This window comes from Cotesia typhae, unplaced genomic scaffold (genome assembly GCF_013202065.1).
Source record: "Cotesia typhae breed Kobodo isofemale line unplaced genomic scaffold, CoteBio_Ctyphae contig_22, whole genome shotgun sequence".
NCBI lineage: Eukaryota > Metazoa > Arthropoda > Insecta > Hymenoptera > Braconidae > Cotesia > Cotesia typhae.
In genome coordinates this window covers 7,608,253-7,630,741 of record NW_027423728.1, presented here as the reverse complement: position 1 = coordinate 7,630,741, position 22,489 = coordinate 7,608,253, and the positions used below count along the sequence as shown (strand labels likewise).

General features: G+C 29.9%; 6 protein-coding genes across 6 annotated transcripts; 3 read left to right on the top strand and 3 right to left on the bottom strand.

Annotated features, from left to right (window-relative positions):
• The first annotated feature begins 53 nt into the window (after positions 1–53).
• On the top strand, positions 54–2,990 carry LOC141538445 (protein spaetzle-like). The gene is made up of 6 exons (XM_074259893.1): positions 54–644; positions 1,613–1,730; positions 1,799–1,989; positions 2,063–2,122; positions 2,359–2,462; positions 2,592–2,990. Exons 1-6 carry the CDS (start codon positions 615–617, stop codon positions 2,773–2,775), a joined length of 687 nt encoding a protein of 228 aa, XP_074115994.1. The 5' UTR covers positions 54–614; the 3' UTR covers positions 2,776–2,990.
• Smc2 (structural maintenance of chromosomes 2) lies at positions 2,942–7,018 on the bottom strand. The gene is made up of 2 exons (XM_074259892.1): positions 6,719–7,018; positions 2,942–6,509 (listed from the first exon to the last, which is right to left on the bottom strand). Exons 1-2 carry the CDS (start codon positions 6,884–6,886, stop codon positions 3,114–3,116), a joined length of 3,564 nt encoding a protein of 1,187 aa, XP_074115993.1. The 5' UTR covers positions 6,887–7,018; the 3' UTR covers positions 2,942–3,113.
• A 288-nt stretch (positions 7,019–7,306) lies between these two features.
• Positions 7,307–10,500, top strand: Cdc5 (cell division cycle protein 21). The gene is made up of 2 exons (XM_074260024.1): positions 7,307–7,587; positions 7,965–10,500. The coding sequence occupies exon 2, from the start codon at positions 8,025–8,027 to the stop codon at positions 10,389–10,391; it is 2,367 nt and encodes a 788-aa protein (XP_074116125.1). The 5' UTR covers positions 7,307–7,587; positions 7,965–8,024; the 3' UTR covers positions 10,392–10,500.
• Positions 10,501–10,641: 141 nt separating this feature from the next.
• On the bottom strand, positions 10,642–20,276 carry LOC141538510 (dnaJ homolog subfamily C member 9-like). Its single transcript, XM_074260026.1, has 4 exons — positions 20,041–20,276; positions 19,647–19,961; positions 19,389–19,555; positions 10,642–11,095 (listed from the first exon to the last, which is right to left on the bottom strand). The coding sequence occupies exons 1-4, from the start codon at positions 20,132–20,134 to the stop codon at positions 10,859–10,861; spliced, it is 813 nt and encodes a 270-aa protein (XP_074116127.1). The 5' UTR covers positions 20,135–20,276; the 3' UTR covers positions 10,642–10,858.
• Positions 16,412–18,722, bottom strand: LOC141538509 (uncharacterized). Its single transcript, XM_074260025.1, has one exon. The coding sequence runs from the start codon at positions 18,576–18,578 to the stop codon at positions 16,620–16,622; it is 1,959 nt and encodes a 652-aa protein (XP_074116126.1). The 5' UTR covers positions 18,579–18,722; the 3' UTR covers positions 16,412–16,619.
• Positions 20,277–20,653: 377 nt separating the features above from the next.
• Positions 20,654–22,337, top strand: Tcs1 (Threonyl-carbamoyl synthesis 1). Its single transcript, XM_074237550.1, has 3 exons — positions 20,654–20,848; positions 21,015–21,178; positions 21,454–22,337. Exons 2-3 carry the CDS (start codon positions 21,137–21,139, stop codon positions 22,219–22,221), a joined length of 810 nt encoding a protein of 269 aa, XP_074093651.1. The 5' UTR covers positions 20,654–20,848; positions 21,015–21,136; the 3' UTR covers positions 22,222–22,337.
• Positions 22,338–22,489: the final 152 nt, after the last annotated feature.

Genomic DNA, 22,489 nt, shown 5'->3' with positions numbered 1-22,489 from the left:
GTCAAAAAAAATTCTAATAATCAGCTGACCAGTATTTATTTCAGAAGATCATTTGAATGAATTTTCTTAGCTTAGAATTATGATTTAAATGTTAACTTGACAGGATAATATATTATTATTATTTATTTATTTATGATTGCTAGGTATTAAAAACGGAAACCGGTCATATCCCCTTCCTATCAATGTGTTACGATGATTGTTCCCCACTTGCCTACTTCTCGCAGACATTCTGACCACTTAATCATCATCGTGGTGTTTATTGGTGCCTTTATTTCATTTTAGTACACGTGGAAAGAGAAAATAAGTTATATGAGTGTTAATACAATTTTAGAGAGGACTCACATTGGCCTGATAGCTTAAAGAGTGCGGGTCAATTTTTGTTTGATAGTACTATCATTAATAATTATTTTATTTATTTTATCTCCCTTAATTTATTAAAAATAAAAAATATTTATAGAAATATATTTTATCGTGGGTTTATACAGTTTGGTCCCCTTGTTTCAAAATTATTTCCTATTTAAAATTTTTATCATTATGATTGGATATGTTTTTACTTCGTAGTTTCATTTGAAGTGTAACGAATCATTGATTAAACTTCGTTGTTATTTTTAAATATGAAGTTTTTTATAGTATTTATTATTTACGTAAGTTTTTTTTTTTTTTTTTTTTTTTATTAATCACTTGTTATTTTTAATTTAATTTTTAATCTCCGTGAAAATGTGTTTTTATTTTTTTAATTTAATTTATAAATATCATTTTATTAGCGAGCAATTAAAAATATTTTTTTTTAAATACTAAAGCAATTATTTTGACATTAAATTAAATACTTAAAAATCAATTGTTTTTTAAGTATTTAATTTAATGTCAAAATAATTGCTTTAGGATTTTAAAAAAAATATTTTTAATTGCTCGCTAATTGCATTTTATATTATTAAAAATTTCGAAATTTTTAAAAATATAAAATGTAATTAATCTTCAAAATAAAAATCAATTGTTTTTTTAGTATTTAATTTAATGTCAAAATAATTGCTTTAGGATTTAAAAAAAAATTGTCATGTAGATCTACATGACAATTTTTTTTGCCATAATTTATTTGATAAAAAAATTCTCAAAATTTTTTATTTTTTTTTTTTTTATTTATTAAATTGGAACAAACAATATTTTTAAAGTTTTTTACAAATGGATTTTTTAATAATTTTTTCAATAAAAAAAAATTATAAAAATTTTTAAATGTCAGTTAACTTAATTTTTATTCAAAATTATAAAATATCTGCTAAATTAATTTTTATAAAATAATAATTTATGGTAATAAACAAAAAGTAAAATTTTAACAAGTAGTTGACCTTGTAAAAAATTTCCCGTCACCAAAAAAAAAAAAAAAAAAAAAGTGTTCCAGTTCATTAATTCAGTTCGACATTTTTTTTACGACCTACGTAACATCTAGTAAAATAGCAAATAGTTTAACAAAGAATACATAAACCTGATAGTAATCTCCAGACCAAGGATGAATTAAATTTATTAATAATTATAAGTGTTTCTAAGTAGTCATATCTGATGGTTAATTTAAAACTTACCTCAATTTTAATTATTTATTCTATTTGTGATTCCCCAGGTGTTGCAGCAGGAAATACAGGCTTTTCTTGACAGTCATACGTCGTATCATTACGAAGAAAATTCAATGGGATTTAATAATTCCCGTAGCTCAAATGAACGACACATCCGTTTCAGTTGTGAGAATATTTAATTTTCTTAATTTAAGTCAAGTTTATTTTACAATAAAAAAATAAATTTATTTCAGCGTCAGGATCAGATAAAATAATATTTCCCACCGAAAAACCTTCAGAGCCTGAAATGAATTACACGCCAGAATTAGCTCCTGATTGTTATAACTCAACATTTTGCGAGTATGTACCAAACTATCCAAAGGAATATGTTAAGCATACTATAAAAAATATGGAAGATTTAAAATATTTGTCCTTTGTAGATGAGGTAATTAATTCATTAATTAATTAATTAATTAATCTGAAAAAAAAAATTATTAGAAAAAATTTTTTAATTTTAGTCACCTGAAATTAGCCAACGAATTGATCTTCCTGAAGATGATTCTCTGTGTGTTGTTGATGTAAGTAAAAAATAAACAATAATTATTTATAATACTGAAATTAGCAGACACATGAAAATTCTTTAAATTTTTATAACAAATAAATTATTAAAAAAAAAATTGTTTTTAAAAATTCGCGCTCAAATTATTTTTTTTAATTTCTAAATTTTTTTCATTATTTAATTGTTATAAAAATTAAAAAAAATTTTTAAATGTCTGCTAAATTTAATATAATTATTATTTATAATTAATTTCAGTCGACAGTAACATTTCCAAAGTCAGCTCAAAATAAAAAAAATGAGTGGCTGTTTATAATTAATGAAGATGATTTTCTTCAGGGTGTTCGTATTGAAAAATGTGTGTAAGTATCTGTGCGATAAATTCAATTATTATTTAAATTAATAAATTTAAATATTATTAAAATTAATAAATTAAATTATAAATAAAATTAATAATTTTAAATATTAATAAAATTAATATTTATTTATAGAAATGAAAACACCAGTTGTAAACTGATAGAGGGATTCGCCGAAGGTTACGTGACAAGCTGTAAACAAAAATTTATTTATCGTCAATTAGCAGCAATAAGAACCAATGGAACAGTCGGGCCAGATTGGTTTTCATTCCCATCAAGTTGTTGTTGCCATGTTAAATTTATTGGGCATCCGCTGTAGAGGATCGCCAGCGCCAGAATGAACATCAACAATAACAATAATAATTAAGATAAGAAAATTCATTCATGATACGTTCAAGCGTTTCCTCACGTTCTGCGATTATGCGGAAAAAGGAAATAACGTTAACTGTTATAATTAGCATAATAATTCAAATGAGCCAATGTAATTTTAAGTATTAATTTTTTTTATTTCAATAAACTTCAAAGTTATTAAAATATTGATGATAAATTATTTTAACTTTAATAATATCCCGTAAAAAAATTGTATTATTTTTTTATATGAAAATATTATCTATCTTAATAAATTATTTTACATAAAACTCTTTTAGTCATTAAATATCAACGACTGGGATTATTGTCACGGTCAGCTATTTTCCTTCTACCTTTCTCCTCTCTTGTAATCGAAGACATCCCATCAATAAATTGAGTAGTAAACAAAACATTAGCATTATTAAACATACCATCTTTAAGAGACACAATAATAAATTGAGAATTATTAAAATGTTTTTTCAACATAGTACCAACATTCTGAGTGTGCGAAAGATCCAAAGCGGCATCAACTTCATCAAGAATATAAAGCGGAGCTGGCTTGTACCTCAGCATAGCAAGAATCAGCGACAAAGCTACTAAAGATCTTTGACCTCCAGACAATTCCCCGAGAGATTCCTTCCAGACATTACCAAACCCGACTTTCACCTCCAGACCCGAAAGAACATTTTTATCAGGCAGAGTTTGAAGCTTAGCTTTAGCTCCAGGAAGCAAGCTACTAAAAATAGACCCAAAGTCTTGATTAATCTGCTCCCAAGCAGTCATGAGAGTATTCTTCTTCTGCTCTTCTAGCTCCTGAACTGTAAACAAAATATTTTTCTTGTCATTTTCTACAGTTGTCTTTTTCTTGATAGTTTCATTGAACCGTTCCTCTTCCATCGATAACAAATTCATGGCTCTAGTATTAACAGACCGGCTCATTTGTTCTTTATTTTCCTTCAGATGGTTCAGTTTATCAATAAGATTGGTCGGATTTTTAGCTTCAAAATCATACATATTCCCTGGAACTCCAAAGTATTTTTTGTCCTGTTCAATCCAAGGATTATTCCTTACCAGTTCTTTGATTTTCTGCTGGCAATCAGTGGCATTGCTTTTAATATTCCCAATCTCATGATTTAATTTTTTAATATCAAGCTCATACTCCCTCTCCTGATTAATAATTTCTTCCTTTCTAGCAACTAAACGCTGAACTTGTTGATTCTGCTGATTAACCAACATCTTATGGCGCTTAACTTCCTCCTGCTTCTCCTTAATTTCATCAATCAGCTTTTGTAGTTCTTCCAAATCAACATCGTGCTGCTGCTGTAATTCAGCCAGTCTCTCTTCAATCTTTTTGATCTGCTCCTCATCATTAACAATAGTCTTTTTATCCTCCTCAACCTGCATCACCAACATCTGAGCATCGTTCTCATGCTTTTCCCACTCTTTCTTACTAGCATTAGCCTTCTTCTGCAGCAACTCTAGCTGCTTCTTCACCTCCTTCAGCTGCTGTTCTTGAACTCTGTCAATGCATTCAATCTGCTTCTCCAACACACTGACCCTCGCGTCGTTCTTAGCCTTCAACTCTCTGTTAACCTTTATGTTCTCATCAGCCGCCTTGATCTTCTCCGTAAGACTCTTAATCTCTTCCTCCAGCTGATAGTGCTCATCAACAGTCAGCATCTGCCTTTTAGCCTCCACTTCATGTCCCTGAAGAACAAACTGCTCTTTAATTTTATTCCAGCGTTCAGCTTTGGGAGTTTCATTCCTAATTTCAAGGTCAATAGCTTTTAAATCAGCTTGCTTGGTGTCCAACTGATTTAACAACCCATTATAGTCGCTCACTTTAGTCAAAATAGATCCTGCAGAAGCTGGAGCTCCTCCAGAAAGAGTTCCAGAAGGATCACAGACGTCTCCTTCCAACGTGACGCACTTTGTCATTATTTTTTTATCAAAAGCTACTTTCTTGGCAATCGACAAGTCTTTGCAAATAAATACATTGCCGAAAATAAACGACATAGCTGCTGACAGCTCATTAGGATACTCAATTAACGACAAAGCTGTCTTTACATTATCCTTCCCCACCAATTGCTCTGCAGATCTAACAGTAGCTTCATCAATTTTGTGTCCGCTGATTTTATTAAGCGGAATAATCGTAACCCTCCTCTGTAAATTCCCACGTTGCAGCAAAGCTTTACTGGTCGTCTCTTTGTCCACAACTACATTATACAATTTATTTCCCGCCGCAACTTCTAACGCATACGCAACATTTCTCTCCTTCAAGTTAAACAAAGTGCAAACCAGTCCTTTGACAGACTTGCGATTGAAATTTGGCTCAGGATTTGAATAATCAAACCTTAAATTCGGATAACGATCCAAAAAGTTATCAATTTGGTCATTTATACCGCGGATCTCTTGATTTAATTGCTGCCTTTGGTGCTGTAACTTCTCCAAATTACCTTCCGTATAATTAATCTGGTTCAATTTATTTTCTAAACTCTTCAAATATTGTTCCTTCTCCTTCAACTCTTTGACAATTTGCGTATAATTGCTGTTAGTATTCTTCAAATCCCGCTGTTTAATTGCAAGCTGCTCACGATCGTGCTTAGAAATCATTTCTATCTGTTTTATTGCAGTCTCAGCCATAGAAGCTGCTTGCTTAGCGTTCATCAGTTGTTGACAGATAGTCGCATTCTCACCATCTTCATTTTCCAGCAGCCCGGTGCTAATTTTCTGATACTTATCCTGAGCAGCGAGCACCGCAGCTGCGTCTTCTTCTTGCGCTTGACGGAGTTTATCAAACTTACCGCCGAATTCTTCCAAATCTTTTTTCCGTTGCTCAGCTCCTTGTATATCATCCTCCAAGCTTTTTTTCAACTGATCAAGCTCATGAACAACAGTCTTGATTCTTTCTTTGTCACTGTTGATTTTAGCTGACAATTTTATCTCTTTTTTCTCGGTAACTTTCAACTCTTGCTCTATTGTTTCAAGCTTATTGCTCTTCTCTTTCTCCATTTTATTAATTAATTCCTTGACATTAATCTCTATCTTTACAATCTGCACCTTTCCGTCCTCAATAGCCAGCTGCTTAGCGTCAATATCAGTCTGTATTTTATTTAAATCCGCATTTGCCTTGTCGCTGGTTTTTACAGCAGAGTAATATTTCCACGCAGTGACAATCTTTTTACAAATTTCAAACTCACGCTCTATCCGCTGATATTCCAAGTACTGAGCTCTTTCCTCGCGCAATTTAACCAACCTTGGATTGATTTCTTCCTCGAGAATATCATTGATCTCTTTGAGTTTAGCTTTCTTTTTGTCGATCAGCTTCATCGCTGATTCCTTCTTTTCTTCGTACATTCTGGTGCCGGCAGCTTCTTCAATCATCGACAAGATCTCCAACGGTTTCATGTTTAGTACCTTTGTAATACGACCCTGCATGATGAGAAAATGAGGATTATTTACGTTAAGTTGTACCGAACAAAACATATCCTGGATCCGGTGATTCGTGACATTGGTCCCGTTCAACAAGTACTTATTTTTTCCATCGATGACGATTTGACGCGTCACTGCTATCTCGTCGTAGTTCTCATAGCCGATCGGTGAGGCTTTTTTGTCGGAGTTGTCAAATGTTATTGTGACTACGGCTTTTTTTATTCCTGCTTGCCCGGATTTGTAGACTAACTCTTGGAGCGACGTCGCTCTGACCTAAATAAATATTAATTAATAATTAAACAACGTAATATAAATTTAAAAAATTTTTTAACAAATAAATTATATCGAAAAATATAAAAACAAAAAAATTGTAGGAATTTTTTTTAAATTAATTTTATTTGACAAGTTTTTGTTAAATAAAATTATAAAATAATCAAGTAATTGCTAACTTTAATGTCATGATAAAAATAAATTAATATTACCTGTCCAAGAGCTGTGATACCAAGCACAAAACAAATAGCATCCAAAACATTTGATTTTCCACTGCCGTTTAGTCCAGTGATTGCATTGAATTCTTTGTCAAAGCCATTTATTTCAATTCTTTTGCCATATGATTTAAAACCATCAATAACTAATGACTTGATATACATTTTTAAATCCTTTTGATGACTAGTTAACTAACTGAACAAAAGCTGATATACATTAGCTATTTATTTACAATGTTTACAAGCCAAATTAGGCGGGAACTTTTCAGAGGTTACACACACGACGTGACGACGGTTGAATTGAACATATAAAAAAGCTTGTTTATCTGAAAAGACAAAAACAGAGTCGCCATCTAGAGAAAAATTTATTATTATTCTTATGAACTACCTAAAGGCGTAATATCAATTTTTTTTTAATACTGAAGTTAGCGATCAGCTGTCAATTTTAAAAATTTTTTTAATAAATTAATTACAATAAAAAAATGCTTCTAAAAATTTTTATTTGTAATTTTTATTAATTTTCACATTTCAAACTTTTTAATTAAATTTTACATGTCAAACTTTTTGATTAAATTTTTTTTTTAATAATTTAATTGCTATAAAATTCCAAAAAAATTTTTAATGTCTGTCAACTACAGTGTTATATTTTTTTTTCTCATTCCTCGCTGCTTTCAGCGTCTTTTACTGTTATTATTATTGACTGAAGCCATTAAAACTACTAAAACGTATGTAAATCGTGTTGCAATTCTTTAGTAATAACCTTACAAATATATAATATTGTTTCGTGTTTTTTTATAAGAATTTGCATTAAAATAAGTTGCTAAATATTAGTGCTGGTTAAAAAAAATAAAATTGTCATCAACCAGGTAATTCATCACTAAAATACATATTATTATATATGACATTAAAGTTAGCAGTCACTTGATCAATTTTTTATTTTATTTGACAAACAAATTTGTTTCAAAAAATTGCACTCTTAATTTTTAGATGTAAATTTTTTTTTGCCATAATTTATTTACTCCAAAAATTCTTTAAATTATAAAATGTCTGCTAAATTAATTTTTATTTATAATATATTAACAAAAATTAGGTTAGCCGACATTTAAAAATTTTTTTAATTTTTTTAATTAAAAAAATTTTTACAAAAAAAAAAAAATTTATTTTGAAAAATTATAAGTGCAACTTCAGTATTACAAACATTTAATCAAGAATAAAAATAAAAACAGTCCCTATAAAATTTTAGGTAACCAGACCGAGATTATAATTAAAATTATTCAACACGTTGCATCAACACTAATCCAAAATGCCGAGAATAATGATAAAAGGAGGGATTTGGCGTAATACAGAGGATGAAATCCTCAAAGCCGCGGTGATGAAATACGGAAAAAATCAATGGAGCCGTATAGCATCATTGTTGCACAGAAAATCCGCAAAACAGTGTAAAGCCAGGTGGTTTGAGTGGTTGGACCCCAGCATCAAAAAAACGGAATGGAGCAGAGAAGAAGACGAAAAATTGTTGCATTTAGCCAAGCTGATGCCGACCCAGTGGCGAACGATTGCGCCAATAATCGGTCGCACTGCTGCACAATGTTTGGAGCGCTTCGAGTCTCTCCTGGACCAAGCCCAAAAAAAAGAGGACAATGAAGACATAGACGATCTCAGAAAATTGAAGCCCGGAGAGATAGATCCCAATCCAGAGACAAAACCCGCGCGTCCTGATCCAAAGGACATGGATGAAGATGAGCTTGAGATGCTTTCAGAAGCTCGTGCTAGGTTGGCGAACACCCAAGGAAAAAAGGCTAAGCGCAAAGCGCGAGAAAAACAATTAGAGGAAGCTAGAAGACTTGCTGCGCTTCAAAAAAGGCGAGAATTAAGAGCTGCTGGTATTACCGTGTCGCAAAAAAACAAACGTAAGCGCGGAATAAATTACAACACAGAAATTCCCTTTGAAAAGCGGCCTGCTATTGGATTTTACGACACAGCCAATGAGCACGTGGACCCGCTTGCTGCTGATTTCAGCCGCATGCGGCAGCAACACTTGGACGGAGACTTGCGGTCTGAAAAAGAAGAATTGGAGCGCCGCAAAGACAAACAGAAGCTTAAACAGCGCAAGGAAAATGATATTCCCATGGGAATTCTCAATAATGAAGAACCTCCGCGTAAAAGGAGTAAATTAGTTTTACCCGAGCCACAAATTTCTGACCAGGAGCTCCAACAAGTAGTAAAACTAGGCCGCGCTTCCGAAATCGGACGTGAAATAGCTAGCGAGAGTGGAATTGAAGCTTCTGAAAGTTTGTTAGCTGACTATTCCCTGACTCCGAATGTACCAGTGACTCCAAGGACTCCTGCAATCACGGACAGAGTTCTCCAAGAGACTCAAAATGTGATGGCACTCACGCACGTGGATACGCCTCTGAAAGGTGGACTGAATACTCCGCTTCACAATGTCGACTTTAATAGTATTGTTCCTTCATCTTCAGCTGTTGCTACTCCAAACACAATTTTGGCGACGCCTTTCCGGTCACAGCACGGTGATGGAACACCATTGAGCAATACGTTCAGTACTCCAGGGTCTACCAGGACACTGAGTGGCAAAAATCCCTCAGCTACGCCGATTCGTGATAAGTTGAACATTATTACCAATGAAGATCTGGAGGCTTCTGAGTCATCAGGGCTGAGGAAGAGAATAAAGCAGCAGATGCAAGCTGATTTTAGCACGCTGCCCAGTGCTAAAAATGACTATCAGATAGTCGTGTCGGACAATGAGGCAATGGAGGAAGAGCCGGATAAATCTGAGAGGAATATTGTCGAGGACCAGGCGGACATTGATGCTAGGAAGCAACAAGATTTGATGGATCAGCAAAAGCATGAGTTGGAAAAAAGGTCACAGGTTATTCAGAAAGGATTACCGCGGCCGGTTGAAGTTAATTTGAACATACTAAGGTCTTCTACGGAGGCGTCCTTGACTGACTTTCAGCGAGCTGAAGAGTTGATCAAAAGAGAGATGGTCACTATGATGATGTACGATGCGGTTCAGAATCCCGTTCAACAGATTAACAAACGAAACACTGCTCTGGCTCAAGCTCAGTCTTACTTGGACCAGAATCCTTATGATGAATTTGAGAAAAATGAACTGGAAAACGCCAGAAAGCTTCTGGAGGACGAAATGGCTGTGGTCAGAGAAGGTATGGCTCATGGAGATCTCAGTTTGGATGCTTATACTACCGTCTGGGAGGAGTGCTTGTCCCAGATCTTGTATTTAGAGACCCAAAAAAGGTACACCAGGGCTAATTTAGCTTCAAAGAAAGACCGAGTTGAGTCTCTTGAGAAGAAACTTGAAGACAACCGGAGCCACATGACTGGAGAAGCTAAAAAAGCAGCCAAGCTGGAGAAAAAATTGAAAATTTTAACGGGAGGGTATCAAACTCGCGCGCAAGTTTTGTCCAAACAACTTAATGATTTGTTGGATCAAATTCAACAAGCGCAACTCGAACTTTCGACTTTCAAATTTTTGAAGACTCTAGAGGAAGCTGCGATCCCGCGGAGAGTCGATTCTCTGATGAACGATGTTAATAAGCAGATAGCAAGGGAGAAAAATCTGCAAGTTAATTTTGCCAATCTTCAGGATCAACTTCAGAAATTAGTTGTGGATAGTGAAAAAGAAAATTAATTATAATGCAGATTTTTTTATCAATATTGATTATTTTTTGTTTATATTAGTAAGTTTAACTTGTGGTAACAAATTAAATTAAATAATAAATGTAATTAATTATTAATCACTCCAATTAGTACATTTATTATTTTAGTTTTTTATTTATTTATTATTTTATAAATAATGTAATTTGATTTTTGCAGAGATTTTTAGGATAGGAAAAAAAAAAAAAAATTATAATTAAAAAAAAAAGAGTGAAGGATCAGAATTATAAACACAATAATTTATTTATAAATATCAATACAGCAGAAAAAAAATTGAAAAAAAAAAAAATAAAATGAATTCTGATGGTTCTTATTACTTAACATGAAATTTGTTAGAATACTAATTTTATAATTATTATTATGAATATAATAGTTATTATTATTAATTAGAAAATATGTATCTTAGATTATTGATCGAGCAAACGTTTAAGGTAAATATTTTTATGTTTTTTTCTTCTTTTTAGCGGAGGAATTCTTTTTTTTAGCCGGCTTTTCGGCTTTCTTCGCATATTTCTCTATCAGTGAATCAAAGAAGTTTTCAGCCTGTCCAGCACGCTCGCGGTTTCGATTTTGTATAGCGAGCGCAAGATCATCTTTGTTTTTTGATTTATTATTCTCATCATTCTCGAGTTTCATCTGCTTCTCAAGGCGCTCCGCTTCGGCAGCTTCTTTTGCCCACTAAAACAAATAAATAAATATTTTGATTAATAAATTTTGGATTAATTATTTCAGGTGCAGATAAAATACTCAGTATATATTTATAAAACAAATATACTCTAACGGCTTCTACTTAATATCTCACGCTGGTTTTATTTAATGAAAAAAATTTAATATGCTCATTATTAATGTTCACATTCTATTTTTGATACGTACCACGCGCTCATTCTTAAGAGATTATTTAATATTGTAGATATGAATTGGATATGAGACTAGAGAAGTTTAATAGAAAACAGATCAAGATTATGGAGAGAAAATTAGACTTTTTTTTTTTTTTTTTTTTTTTTTAATAAATAAAAATCAACTTTTAATTTTGCTGCCAGATGTGAAAAGTAAAAAATTAATTTAAATGAATCCCGCATTCTTTTTTTTTTTTTTTTCTCTTGACAAGATGATAACAGACTGTTCTGTTTAAATTACAAAAAATTTTATGGTGTGATGAGATGAATTAGTGAAATAAACTTGAGTAAATTTTTTTTCGTTAAACTTAATTCTAAAATTGATTTAAAAAAAATTACATGCATTTATTTTAATAAAATACAATTTAAAAATTTTCTAAAAAAAAAAATATAATTTTGTAAATATAAAAAATTTTTTAAATCAAAAATTTAAAAGATAAATTTTTATAAAAGTATTTTTACTGCAAATTTGTTAGAAAAATAATTTTTATACCTCAAGTTTTATTTGAAGTAAAATAAATTAATATAAGTATGTTTACAATTTTTGAATATTTTAGTCAAAGCTATAAAAGTTAAATATATTCTTATGGTGTATTCAGAAATACTTAAATTACAGTTCTAAGTAACTGAGAGAATTTCACGTGATAATAAAAGAAATTAAAAGACATTAATACTGATAAATGTCGGCAAATAAAATTATCTAAAAGAAGAAATAAATAATCGACTAATTTTATTAGTCTATTACAAATATACTTAAATTGATTTTTATGAGTAATAAATCAAAGATGCATAAATACATTCGGCAAAAGCCAATAAACAATCACATACTGTAATTACTTAATTGTTTACAAATCATTTGAATTCTTGATAATAAAATTTTGAAATAGCTTCAATGATCGAAAAATAATTGAATGGAAAATAATGTTTAGCAACAATTCATACTAAAATAAAAATGAGAATTCAATACGCTCATAAAATACAGCGATAATATATATTTTTCATATATAAATATATAAAAAATTGATGTGGGTACTCAAATGAAAGGTCTCGATGAGTGTAACATCAGGATGAGCTTATATCTTTAAAAATGTCATTAGTTCACAAGATACAAGGTCATTGCCTAATTATGTATCTAAAAATAAATAGAGCATTTTTAAATACAACCTAAATACTTATAAATAATGTTTATTAATTAATATATATAATAAAAATTAATTAGTGATAATAATTTTAAGTTTTATGCGAACTTTAAAATTATTTATGAAAAGTAGGGTCAGTAAAAAATGATAAAAAAATAGATGATGGAATCGTTCCATTTAAACATTAACGGGCATTAAGAAACAAGAGTTTAAGAAGCGCGAATTCCGGTATTTATAATTCCTGGCAAGCTTTTCTGAGGCACCAACTAATGTTAGGTTTACATTGCATAACGTCAATTCTTTAATGTATATATATATATATATATATATATATATATATATATATATATATATATATATATATATATATATATATATATATATATATCAATAGCCAAACACCAAGTCGATGGCTGTGATACAATTCAAGTATATACACATTAATATAAATATATATCTCAGATTCTAACGTCACGGCTAATCGTAGCCGTCGATGAACTCGATGAGGTAAAATCTAAAAATTTTCATGACCGCACTTCAAGTCTTCACCCTAAAATTATAAATTATAAATTATAAATTATAAATTAATAAATTAATAAATTAAAAAATAAATAATTATTTATAATTCAACGTCAAGAATTTAATTTTAACTTAATATATCAAACGGTAATTTTCTGCGCTGATGTAATTGCAGATATTTTATTGATAATTGTTTATTAAATATAAATCACTGTCAGTTTTCTTGATAAATATTTTTGATAAATATGAATACTAACTGAGTTTTAATAAAAACGGACGTGATGTAAGTAGAGCTAAAAAAGGTTAAATTATTCAAGGGCAAAACCGCTATGAATATTAATAGTTTTAATTTTAAAATAGAAATAATAAATTTATTGTGTCAACAAATGTGGGCCAGTAAAAATAATAGAGGTTTTAATTGTTTTTTTAGTTGTTAAGTGGCTGGAATAAAAATTTTTATTCGAGATTTATTGTTATGTAGGAGATTATTGAATAGACCGAATAGAAGTGTGATATTGAGATATGGAGTGAGTAATTCAAATAATTTATTTTTTTTTTTTTTTTTTTTTTTTTTTTAAAAGAGTTTGCGGACATGTTTATTTGTAGATGTAATACTGATTGATTTTAATTGAGTACAACAACCCGTAGAAAATTATTTACGAGAATTTTAATAGTGTCCATTTATTTTTATTTAACTCACTTTAATTCTGTGGAATGTCGCGGTCACTGTAATTAGACTTTTTTTTTTTCTGTTTTAAATATCTTGGAATTTTATTATTATTATTATTATTATTATTATTATTATTATTATTATTAATACTTTTTTAATGAACTAGAAAAATACAAAAATTATTTTTTTAGAAAAATGTATACTTAAAAAAAGTCTCTTTTATTTTTTTTTTTACCCAATGAAATTTTTTTTTTATAAAATCAAATTTAGAATTTTTTTTTATTTTATTATTTTTATCTAAATAATTATAATTTTGTTTATAATATTGATGACTTTCAAAAAGCTTTCAAACAATAGAAACGTATTTTTCATTGTCATATTACAATGCCTCGTTTTAATGATGAAATATTAATTCAAGTAAAATTATAAAATATTTTTGTTTTTATTTATTAATTAAATTTATTTTATTTTTTTTTTTTTTTAAATGAACTTTGAACGGTACCTTTATTTAAGATAATAAACTTTTATATAAGAAAGATAATAAATAAAAAATTTATTTGATATTAAAAAAGTTGACAATAAAATTCATTATTCCTCTAAAAAAATAAACTTCCAAAAAAATTGTGCTTAAAGTTAATTATTAAAAAAATTTTGTTTGAATTAAAAGGCTTGTTTGATTAAATTAAAAGTATTTATCACGCATAAAATCAATCACCCATGTCTAGACTTTTAAAATTACTCAAGTAATTTGTCTCAATCTTGTTATTCATCAACTTGGCGTATTATCGCGAAAAAAAAGCCGAAATGTGGGACAAATTCTCTGGAAGTCCTCCGGAAACATGCCAACCAAACCATCACAAGACTATAAGATGCCCTAAATATTTCATTAGTCATAGTGTTATGCTGGTTAGCTCAATAGGAGCATTCTAAGACAGTACCCACCAAAGTTCTGCACACTTAATGCTGGTATTTAATACTAATACCAATATATATACATAACAGAGTTACACATTCAAACAATCTGAAGTAGAATTATCATTAGCAGCTGTAACAGCACATACCTCATACATTTTAACATTAGCCAACATTTATTCTCATCATTGAACTATTTTGACAAATATTTGTGTTAGTTATTCACAGAGAGTGCCTAGATTTCTTATTTAATCAATGAACAAGTTCACGTTTTGTTTATATGACCGCGAATTATATATTATAGTATTATTTATTATTTAGAAAATTATTTTAGTAAAAAATTTTTATTAATTCTTGAATTTTAGATAGTTTAATTGTTTAATTTTCAGAAAAAAAAATTTACAAAATTTTAAATTAAATTTGTAAATAATTAATAAGAAAAAAAATTTTTATTTTGAAGTTTTATTATTTGGAAAATTACTCCAGTAAAAAATTTTAATTTTTAGATAATTAAATTTTGTAATTTTCATTAAAAATAAATATTGACTAAATTTTTAATTTATAATTAATGTTTAATATTTAGAAAATATCTACAAGGAAGCACATGTGCGATGAATAGATATGTGAACGCAAAAAGACGTAATCACGCTCCCCTTAAATAATTTGACATACTCGAGAGAGCTTGATATGATATTAGCAATATAACAATGGATGGATGGCTCCGATTCGTTATTAGTTATTATGTCTAATGGTTATTACTTCAATTGTATGTGGTGAAATAATCCAGAGTTGAAGAGAGATTGAAGGTCGCGCGTGAGCTTGCAAATAGCACACTGTCGATAATCATAATCATTAGGATTATTATCATAAACTACTTTTTTATCTCAATGGTAATCAATATTACACTACAGAGATGTCATTATAGACGACTTGCGTGAGATTAATATCGCTTCAACGTAGGTAATTTTTTTCGGCGAGTAAATTAATTGAGGAATTTACATTGAAGGCGAAGATTTTGTGATAAAGAGTTCAATTGATTTGACCGTGATAGTTCTCATGAAATTGATTACTTTTTCTTTCGCTTATTAGAATTTATGTGATTGACTTCTTCTTCGTAATGACATATTTTTTAACTGACAGTAATTTCATTTTTTAAATTTTTAATTTTTTCTTTTTTAATCTAAATGCAACTTTATGATTCTTACAAACATTTTTTAGTGAAAGAAAAATTTTTTTTTAATTAGAAAAAAAATATTAATATTTTTTAATAAAATTTTTTCTATACTAAATAAAAAAATATTTAAAAATTATTATATTAATTTTTTTGAATTAACAGAATAATTTTTTCATTCCCACTCCGGAATTACATTACCGCCGGCCTTCCTATTAATTTCAATAGATTCGCTACATTAGACTACTATCCTGCACGCATCTTTATTTATAAATTTAAAAAGCTCGTAGGAGTTTTTCTGATTGAAATAAATTATAACAATAAAAAAGCGAAAATAACTTTCGCAATTCTGGACCAATTTATATCTTCAATACTGTGATAATATAAATGAAGCGAACGTTGCGCAATTAATAATTAAAATATAGATTACGCGTAACTGAGCGCTAGTAATTATGACATTAACACCATGGATGCAATACGACCCTCACAGCTCGTTACTTTCAATTATCGCGCTGTAAAAAAACAAACTGTACGTAACATTTAATAAAAAATATTTAGAGTATCATGCAGATTTGATTGAGCCGCTACAAAACAATAGGCAATCCCAACAAAAAATAATTTAAATTGAATGAATAAAATAAATAAAATTATCATAAATAAAAATAAATAAATTGTACATACTCAGAATTAAATGAGGCATAAATCGGTCCTTGGAATAAAATATAAAGTCCATTAAACGTTGCATTAATAATAATCCATAGGTACTTGTTAAAAGCATTTTAAATAATAATTAAAGGTACTGGAGTTCAATATTTAAACGAAGCTATATGAAAAAATAAAATAAACAAGTAAGTCTTTCATCTCCAACTCTCCACTCTTCTCCTGGTCGTCGCGACTAGATCGTTCGTAAAATCGAATGGGAAACCGCGAAACATAGTATGGCAATGGAACCGCCAAACCCTATTGAAGCTGAAGAGCTGCAGCTAGGCAGAGGCTTGTCCGTGGTGGTTGTCACGGGTCCATTGGTCGGTTCCTCAGCAGTAAAAATAGTCACCGGCGGCATTTCATCGACCTGTTGATAATTCTCGAGCGTGTGAGGATTGCCCAAAGGCAGGCTAGCTACTTCGTCGGTGACTTGTTTTTCTTTCTCTTGCTCAAAAGGCCTGGTAGGATAATATCCACGCTCTGGATAATTAACATTGTGATTGTCTTCCCTGGAAAGCGGGTCTGCCTCAATCGGATAGTATATGTCGTCAAAGGTGTTGACGTCCTCGGAGTTTGACGTCCAGGATATTTTGGACGTCGACGTTGGCAGGCGGTGCGCGTTTACTTCGCTATATGGAGCAAAGGTCGATGATCGCGGATAATAATAAGGCTCTTGTGGCACTGACACTGGTGGGGTTGGTATGTCTGGAAAATTTCTTGAAGCTTCAGGTTGAGAATAAGTGCTCGGTGGCGTGTCTGATTTATCAGGATAAGTAACAGATGTTGGATAATGTATACTTGTTACTGGATAATTAATATTACTTGTACTAGAAGGCAATTCTGGGTTATGAGTTATTATTAAACGTTCACGATACATCGGCGTTGTTTCATAATTTTCGTATACTTCAGGTGGGTTCGTTAGATCAAATCTTTGGTAGATTTTTGGTGGCTCTGTCATTAATTTTGGTCTGGGGTGGTTTCTTGAATCTTCGTCAGGTCTTTCAGGATTTTGATCAAGTTCGGTGATTGATTCTGGTCGTTCGTAACCTCTGGGAACTTCAGTTCTTGAGTCAGGTGGTTCATAAATATTTTCATTTTCAGGTTGGTTGTATGTTCTTGGGTTATTTTTTATTGAGTCAAATATTTCATCAATTCTTGGATCTTCTGGTCGCATGTTAAGGATTTCTTGAATTCTTGGATCTTCTGGTCTCATGTTTAATATTTCATGAATTCTTGGATCTTCAAGTCTTTCATGAATCCTTGGATCTTCAGGTCTCATGTCGGGTCTTTCATGAATTCTTGGATCCTCTGGTCTTTCATGAATTCTAGGATCTTCTGGTCTTTCATAAATCCTTGGATCTTTAGGTCTTTCATAAATTCTAGGATCATAAGTTCTATAACTCCTTGGATCTTCAGTTGCCAACTCAGGTCTATCATAAATTTTTAAAGTTTCAGTAACCGACTCCAAGACCTTAGACAATAACTTAGCAGATTTAGGTTGAATTAAATCATGAGTAATTTTATCCCAATCATCATCACGTTCATAATTAATATTCTTGGACTGCATCAACTGATTCACGGCATTCGGGCACTTGAATTCAGGATTACGGTTCAAAAAAACACGTTTCAAGTCCACCAGGTGGGACATTTCATCAACATTCAAACACTGAAGTTTATTCCCGGCGATTCTCAGATCCACAAGACCGGGCAAATTAGCAAAAACCCCGTCTTCGATTCTCTCAATCTCGTTGTAATTAAAATCCAAGTAGGTTAAATATGTCAAACCTTGGAACCACTGGGCTTTTACAGAGCGTAAATTATTGTTATCCAACCTCAGCTGCTGCAAGTTGGTGAGAGTTTTAAAAGCGTCGTCATCTATCTCTTGGATTGAACAGTAGGAGCATGAGAGGACCCACAGGTTGTCGCCAAATCTGCCGAAAGTATTGGCGGTTATATGAGACAAGTCTATGTTTGCTATGCGGATTTTTTCAGTTCGTTCAGGGATCGAGTAAAGGTCGGCAAGCGTACCATTCTCACAAGAGTACTCAATCATGTCTTCATTTTTCACTTGCGTACATGTTGATGATACGCGGTTGATTATCAAAGTCAAAATTAACAGTTTTGAAAACAGATACACTGACACAGACATCGTGATTTTTTATTTTTATTTTACAAAATTCCGGGTAATTTATTTATCAACTATTTACTATTAATATTTAATACATCGTTGGAGCGAGAGTTTGAGTTGGAGTAACGAGGGTAGAAAATTAAATACGGAGACTGAATTTACTTTACGAATGCTGCGGTTATTTATTTACTAATGTTACCCCTTCTATTTGAAGTTTGGAGCCCGCTTTTTCCCTCTCTACACCCACGTGGGCTCATCTTAGTTATTGCGCTGCAGTTGATAGGATTGCTACCGCCTATCGGTATTAATGGAAATCATTTTTATTGAAAAATTGGATGATGGCTATCGAAAATTGTTGAGAGATTTAAATATATAAGAGATTTTAATTAAGTAATTGGGTTAAGATCTTCTAATTTGTATTAAATAATCCTTCATTTTATTTTTCAGATCTAAATTTATAATTTTTAAATCTAGGAATAATTTAATAAATTTAAATTTATGTGCTCTATAATTTTCTATAATTTTTCAACCTTCAATTTAAAAAAAAAAATTGAAGATTTAATATTGAGTAATTATTTTCAGTTTTTTTTTTTTTTTAATTAAAATTTATAGATTAATTTTTATATATTAAAAATAAATATGAATTTAACTTTTATATTGATTCATATTTCATAAGAATAAAAATAATCAGATAAATTATTATCTCTGACAATTTTTTAAATAATTATGACAATATAAAAAATGCATACGTTGACGGACAAAATATAAATTGGCATATTTTAATATAAAAACTGAAACTAAAAAAAAAAAATAAATTAAAATATTACTTACTTTACGTTTACGACGAGCTTTTTTCTTTTCATTTTCATTAGTAAAAGCTTTGTACTCAGGTACTTCACCGTCTTCAATAAGCTTTTGAATAATTGCGTGCAAGCGAGGCTCTTCATCACAATTAGTAAATGGCACGGCTTCTAGGATGTAATCCATGTCACCCTTGCCTAAAAAAAAAAAAATAATTTGTAATCATAAGTACATTTTTTTTTTTTTTTTTTTTTTTACAGATAAAATAATAATAATAATAAATTTTACTGTCAGTGTAGGCTCGCTTGAGATCTTTAATCTCAGTCTCAGATCCTTTGTAATCCTTTTCATACTTGTTGATGTCTTCGATAGTAACTTCCTTGAACAGTGTACGCCAATAGTCGGCCCAATTCCGCATCGCAACTTCTTCACTTTCTTCATCGTATTGGCCAGTTTCATCATAAATTTTACGTTTTTCAGTGTCACTCAATATTGAATGAATGAATCCAAGTACCTGGAATTTTTCAGTGGCTTCTTCCTTTTTATTTTCAGCAACACGATCCGGATGCACCAACAGTGACAACTTGTGGTAGGCTTTTTTTACTAAAAATTAATAAAATAATTTTTTTAAAATAAATTTAAACTAATAATTATTTTTTTAATAAATTGTGAGGTTAAATACCTTCTTTGTCACTCGCTGTTTTAGGTATTTCGAGAACTTCATAAAAATTCCGACTTCCGAAATATTTTTCGCACAAATCATGTAATTTCGCCATTATTTATGATTACTTATAATTTAATGAGTGTAAAACGTGTAGAAAATAAAAGTTATCACAAAAACAAAATGGTTAGACAACAAATCAACGAATGTTGCTTTTTTTTACCATAACAACGGAGTAAACCATTTTTAACCGCGAAAAATAATGCGCATGAGTTCTGAGTCGATTGTGAGACACTCCACTATTATTATTATTATTATTATTATTATTATTATTATTATTAAAATTTTTTGATAGTGAAGTTAGCTGACAGCTGTCAAATTTTTTGAAAATATTTTATATAATTTTTATTAATTTTCACACGTGGAATTTTTTTATAATAATTTCATTGCTATAAAATTCCAAAAAAAATTTTAATATCTGTCAACTTCAGTGTTATCTTAATTTTCATAATTTTTCAACTGTTGATAAAGTAGGGTTATGTCAGAAATATTTTATTGTTGATGGTATGGAAGATAGAGGTCCTCCCTACCCTCCTTCATAAATAACTCAAGCCCTAACCTGAAGTGAATAATATTAAATACAAGTTTTTAAACATAACCACGTGTATGTTGAACATTTTTAGAATTACCTGTTAAAAAATAAAATATTTATTGTAGACTTATTGAAAATTGTCATTAAATAATTATTTTATCAAGATTAGACAGTTTAATGTTCTACGCACTGAGATAATACGAATAGCAAAAATAATTTTTGCTCATTATTTATGAGGTAATATTCACGAATTATTGCAATTACATATGTAATTTTATAATGACACTGAAATTTTTTTATTGAAATTGATTTGTTATAAAAATTTGAAAAATTGGCAATTGTCAGCTAACTTCAGTATTTTAATTTTACATTACATTTAATTAATTATTATTTTTTATTGCAGGTGTACTCTCACTATTAAGCTAACAATGATTAGATCCGACGACTTAACTTTTTAATAGTGATTTGTTTGGATAAATTTAATAAAGAATCAACTTTGGAATTTAAAACAATTATATTTTTCAAATGTTGTTCACTGTGATAAGAGTTCAATCATCTAAATTAAAGGTTCAATATTATTTTAATTTCTTACATCAGTTTATTTCTAATATTTATATTTATTTTTTTTTAATAATTTTTTCAATTAAAAAAAATTATAAAAATTTTTAGGTATCAGCTAATTTAATTTTTATTAAAAAATTACCCTAATAATTTTATATTGATTTAGAAAATTCATAAACTAATTTATTATTAATATTATATATAATTTTTTGTAATTTAAAAATGACAATAATAATTGTGAAAATTATATTTAATTAATTTAAGTAATTTTTTTTTTACAGTACCAGTGTATTGTTGAAGCCAGAAGATCGATAGCAGACGTAAAGTATTTGCCTCCAATAGCAAAGACAATTCGGGAAGTAACAGTCATGATGGAGCACTTAAGTCCACGTGCAAAGCATTGGTTCATCGGTGGCGACAGGAGTTTAGCTATCGGAGTAAAATTACTACGTGAAAAAAAAATAATCGCTGTTCCAACAGACACGATATATGGTCTAGCAACACTAGCTCAAGACACAGAATGTGTTGAAAAACTCTACGAAATTAAAGGACGCGATAAAAACAAGCCGTTTGCTATTGCGGTAAATAGTGTTAAAGACATTAGTTGTTGGGGTCATATAGACCATATTCCCCCGAATCTTCTGCTGGCGCTTTTGCCAGGACAGGTCACTATCGTCGTGAAACGGACCGATAAATTGAACCCAAAATTGAACCCTGGAATTGACACTATTGGGATTCGTATCTCAGACAGTAAATTTCTGCGAAGTCTCGCTAAAATATTGAATGAACCTTTGGCGCTGACGAGTGCTAATCGCAGCAACGAACCGAGCAGTCTCACAACTGATGAATTTTCCGAGCTTTGGCCGGTAATTGATGGTATTTTTTATAATATACCTGATAAGCGCAAGCTCAATGAAAAATATCGGGTCGGCTCGACTATTGTTGATCTGACTGTCTCAGGTAAGTATAAAATTATACGTCCTGGAATTATTCTTGATCGTACTTTAAGGTACTTACATTATTATGGATTTAAACCAGCAGAACCTTAATTTTTTTTTTATATTTAAAAAATTATAATAAATTATTAGTTAAAATATTTATTTTTTTTTTGTAAAATTTTTTGTTACAAATAAAATAAAATTATTTTTAATTCAAAGATAAACAATTTGTACTATTAAATTATAGTATTTAATTAAGCATTGTAAAATAAAAAATAATTAAACATTATTTCTTATCAAAATGTTTAATAACTCCATTTTAATATTGAAGATGTAAATTATTAAATAACAATAATCAAGTTTTATAAAAGAGATAAAA